General features: G+C 38.0%; 1 protein-coding gene across 1 annotated transcript in view; it reads right to left on the bottom strand.

Annotated features, from left to right (window-relative positions):
• LOC138030962 (ribosome biogenesis protein BMS1 homolog) overlaps positions 1 to 5,000 on the bottom strand; it is a 39,610-nt gene that overhangs the window by 25,523 nt on the left and 9,087 nt on the right. Inside the window, 3 exon segments of the mRNA XM_068878816.1 lie at positions 1,676 to 1,741; positions 3,179 to 3,324; positions 4,424 to 4,545. Coding sequence (XP_068734917.1) covers positions 1,676 to 1,741; positions 3,179 to 3,324; positions 4,424 to 4,545 — 334 coding nt within the window.

The raw sequence follows: 5,000 nt of genomic DNA, 5'->3' as shown, positions 1-5,000 counted from the left end.
GGAAATGTGTGTTCCATTTACAACTTTTGAAAGGTCTTACCACTTCCAGGCTATTCACGGCCACATTTTTAATCTTTGGCGCGTAAAATCGCAATCACTGGGCGGCGAACGGACCTGAGTTCAATGAAACACGTTTTTCACCCGATGGAAATTTCCACCGAAATTTCCAGAAAATTTTTGTAAATGGAAAACGCCCCCCCATCTCCTCAAAAATCAAGCTGCAATTTGACTCAAGTTTAAATTGACACGATTTGATTTCTGTACAGTGCACCAACACAATTTAAATACAGTTGACAAATTATTTACTATACATGTACATGTAAGCATAGATGTCATTTCTCATGAATAACACATACGTATACAGTACATGTACAGAACTTCTGTAAGACAACAAAATTGCAACACTAAATGCAATCCCTTATACTGTAGGAACTCTTTGCCTATTTCATATTAATTTTGTGTAAAAACATTGACAATTCGTTAGTTTCTGTTATCTTAGAATTACAGTACATGCACATGGATTGCAGCTGTATGTCAGTAACATATACAGAGTAATTCCCAGGATTTGCCCATGCAAAAAGGATTACAGTGTACATGTAAATAATTTCCCAACAATGTATATTTACACCATGACTGAGTAATTTTTAAATTAGACTGTCCACTACCATTTTGACCACACTTTTTTGTTGCTGTATGTACATTACTTTATTAATGACAACTTTTGTCACACTTGCAAGGTTGAATCCCTATTGAGGAGTCAGGGTGGCTTAACAGTTATCAATCGCACCTCCCACCTCTGTGACACCGGTTTAACCTTGGCCTAGGCCATGAGGTCTACAATCATAATGTGGGCCAAGAATCAGTCAATCTCAATTTGACTCCAAGGTCTGGGTACTCCGATTTTCCTCCCACATCAAAATCAACTCATTCAATTACATCCAGCTGCAGGTAGATACCCTTGGGAGGGATAACCTCTAGTAGCCTTCCCTTTCACTGAATTACATTGTACATGAATAAACTTGTTGTTGTTGTTGCCGGGGTGCAGGGATATGTAAAAAAAGGTAAAGTAAAGTGGTGCATTTATATAGCGCCCTTATCACAACGTCTCAAGGACGCTTTACAATGATCAATTTACCCCCAGCAGACTGGAAGCATACACAGGTGCAAAAAGCAGCCGCTTCTAAGCAGTCCATGCATGCTGGTACTCATTATACCGACCTCGGAAGGATGGAAAGCTGAGTGAACTTTAGTGGGAAAGAAGGTCGCCAAATATTCCAGTCTCGGCAGAACCGGGAATGGAACCCGGGACCTTAACGTTGGAAGGCAAAGATCTTACCACTGCGCCAACCCCTCCGCTCTATGGCGCAGTGGTGAGAGCACTCGCCTCCCACCAATGTGGCACGGGGTCAAATTTCCAGATTCGGCGTCATATGTGGGTTGAGTTTGTTGATTCTCTACTCTGCACAGAGAGGTTTTCTCTGTGGGTACTCCAGTTTCCCCTCTCCTCAAAAACCAACATTTGACTTGATTTGTCTTAATTGTTAATTTCATTTTACAGTGTCCCTGATTAGTGCTCCAGCGCTAGAACGACTGGACACTTAAATAAAGTTGCTTTCCTTTCCTTTTTAATTTACATGTATGAACAATGTGTACTGTACGCCAGTCTTCCAATCACCTCAGATGTAGACTTTGACTTTTCTCTAGCAGCCTGACTTCCACCAAGATCGATATATATGGCATCCTAAATGAGACAAAAAGACTAACAGTAATCAGTAATATTATAAATCAAGGACCAATTTTGAAGTCATTTTCAAAGACTGACTCCTGCTTCAGTGATGTTGAGAGGATAAAGCCCTTTATCCTTCAACAATGAAACAGGTTAGTTTGAGGTTTACATGTTTGATTTTCTGAGAACTTTTTCAAAACTCAAGGGAAAAATGCCCGCATATACAACAAATACTGAACCAAAAAACTATTAAGCACTTGAGGCCCTGATTTTCTTGTGTATGCACAGTTCCAGAATCAAATAATACAAGATTAGTACACATATCCCATGAACATTTAACAAATAAATTAAGAAATTGCTTTTTTTGAAATCAAAAATAGGGGGTCGACTTGTACACAGAATCGACTTATACATGGGTAAATAATTATGGTAAATGGACTTTCAGAAGAAAATTAACATACCGTATTTACCCGTGTATAAGTCGACTTTTTTATGACCTCAAAATAAGCTCCAAAAATCGCCCTTGACTTATACATGGGTTAAAGATTTCGAGCCAAGTTCCAGGTAAATAAATTTATTCAAAATTAACATCATAATGTGGTCTTTGGGCATAACGAACGCAGTGGACGAAAGACTTCAAAATGAATGTAAAAGCAATTCCAGTTGAAATGAAAAAGGATTTGTTTTACTTTAAATGTTGAAGATACTCACAAGCACAAATATGAAATAGACAATGGAAATTTTCGTTTTCCAAAGGCGGAAAGCTCTAAAAAACATTCTTGTTTCTTCAAATAAAACGCGATCCTTCAGCGGCTTAGTAACCTGGCGCAATACCTCGTGTTTGCGTGCAAGCATGATCGTCACTCGTGTTGCCTAAAAATACTTGTTGGTAATGATTGTTTTTTATTCTTTATACAAACCTGGATGATTTAAATGCTTTTGCAAACTTTGTATTGTTTGATTTATGAGTTTTGTTTCGTTTGCCATGTGAGAAATTATAAGTCAAGAACCAATAAACCTTGCACATTTTGCATCGTTTTTGAAGTTATTTTCAAAGATTGACTCCTGCTTCTGTGATGTTGTGCTTAACCTCTAAAGCCCTTTATCGTTGAACAACGAAACAGGTTAGTTTGTGGTTTATATGTTCGATTTTCTGAGAACTTTTCGAAATTCAAGGACAAAATGCCCGCACATACAAGAACCGCTGAACCACAAAACTATTAAGCGCTTGAGGCCCTTAATTTTTTGTAAATCTACAGTTCCAGAAACCGAAGAAAGCAAGATTAAAATACCATTAACATTTAGCAAAGAAATTAAGAAATTGCTTTTTTTGCCATCAAAAATGGGGGGTCGACTTATACATGGGATCGACTTATACACGGGTAAATACGGTATTTATTAGCATCAGTATGGTGATGCACATGCGCAATTATTTTAAGAAACAAGCTGTACCTTGTCATACACCACCCCACCAACTCCAGATAAGGGTGCATAAATTAGCCGTTCCTTCTCGTTCAATGAGCGTTTCTTCTCTGTATCTGGCAACGGACATGGATCAGGCAAAAGACTGATCTGTTGAAGAGTGTGATCTCCGCAACCTGCATTTAATTTAACAAAAAGAAACAATATTATTTGTTACAGATGAGCAAAATAAAATTTCATTTAATTTCACGCTTTAGAGCGGTTTTCAATAAGTGTCGAAAGTAATTAGTGAATTGCTTATGTTTTGCATTACTTCACTCAGTGATTGGTTCAAAGTTCTTGTGCCACTTTTTCAACCAATCAGAAGTGAAACTAAAACCAATAGTAGCTCGCACATGCACATTTTCCCGTGCTTTGTGTGGGCTACATGTTTGTGTAATTACTTTGAGTTTTGATTGGTTTGCTGGATTGGCCACAGTAATTACTTTGGCTTTGGCTTTAGACACTCGATTGAAACTCGCTCTATTACAACTGCATCATGATACATGTACCAATAAAGCTACATGTATGGAGAAGCCTGTCATATACATGTACTGCAGACGGCTAGCTCAGTTTGTTGAGCATCAGGCTGGTATGCAGGAGGTCGTGAGTTCAACTTCCGCCAAACCAACACTCAGGGTCTCACACTGTAAAATACATTTGTACATGTACACGTAACTGAGGAGAAGGTACTACATGTCCATTGTTGTCACTACAATGTACATCCAAAAATGGTTACATGTCTAGACTGTCTTTCAAGTCTTCTCCAATAGGGACTATAAGCTGTAAGCCCCGTCTCACAACCCTTGTTCAAAAAACTCTGTGGGACATTAAAGATCCCACACACTGATCGAAAAGAGCAGGGCACAGAGTTCCCTGTGTTGTGGTCTGGTCTGATCGAGGGCCACCGGTTCGTTAACACATGGGTATGACAGTATGTGCTACCCTCATTATTAAAGACTTCACTTCACTTCACAATACATACAAATTTACATGTAAACATTATTCAACAAAAGTACCTTTAAGTTGCTAACTTAAATGTAAAAGGAGAATTAAAGAGAAATCCTACATACATCTACATGTATACAGTAAATGAAAGAGAAAAAAATATATTGCTCGTAGATCCTTAGTTTGTCTATCTCTTTATCAGCATTTTAATAGAACTACTACATGTACAGTACTATGATCATCATTATTTTGTGAGTGACTTTTACCTTCTGGCTTAAGTTGCCTTACCGATGATATGGACTTTCGAATTGTGCTTTAGATGAGTGCCCCTTACATAACCATACAGGCAAATTTTTCTGTCGCACTTAGCATTTTGGCGAATGAGTTCTGGATCAGTAAGCTCTTCCATTCTAAAACAAAATGAAATTTTAATAAATTGATAAATACACTGTAAACCATATTACAAAAAATTGATCACTTGTGAAAATGTATGATGCGGTGTTTTATTTCTTGGTTTCAAATTTTTCACACCAGTTTAATGGGACATAGCTTTCCAGTGGATGATTAACCCACTGACTCCTGGGGGTTCCCCATTGACGAATCTGGTGTTAGACAGAGTAAATACTACACTGTAGGTCTGGCCGGTTTAGGCCTGTTTAGGCATCAAAGGGTTAATTTGGATTTGTCTTTGTCTAATATTAAATTTTTATCATCATAATCTGCAACGAAGGAAATAAATCAAACCTGAACTAGTTTAAAATATTGTGAGCCATAAAATAACCTGCGATCAGGCCCATTTTTAGCTTCGCCCATATGTTCTCTTATGTCGTCTCTCGCTAAAATTGGGCCTGACCAAAAGTCTCTC

This window comes from Montipora capricornis, chromosome 13 (assembly GCF_036669925.1).
Source record: "Montipora capricornis isolate CH-2021 chromosome 13, ASM3666992v2, whole genome shotgun sequence".
Taxonomy (NCBI): domain Eukaryota; kingdom Metazoa; phylum Cnidaria; class Anthozoa; order Scleractinia; family Acroporidae; genus Montipora; species Montipora capricornis.
Note: the sequence above shows the minus strand (reverse complement) of the source record. Positions and strands in the feature narration are given on the sequence as shown.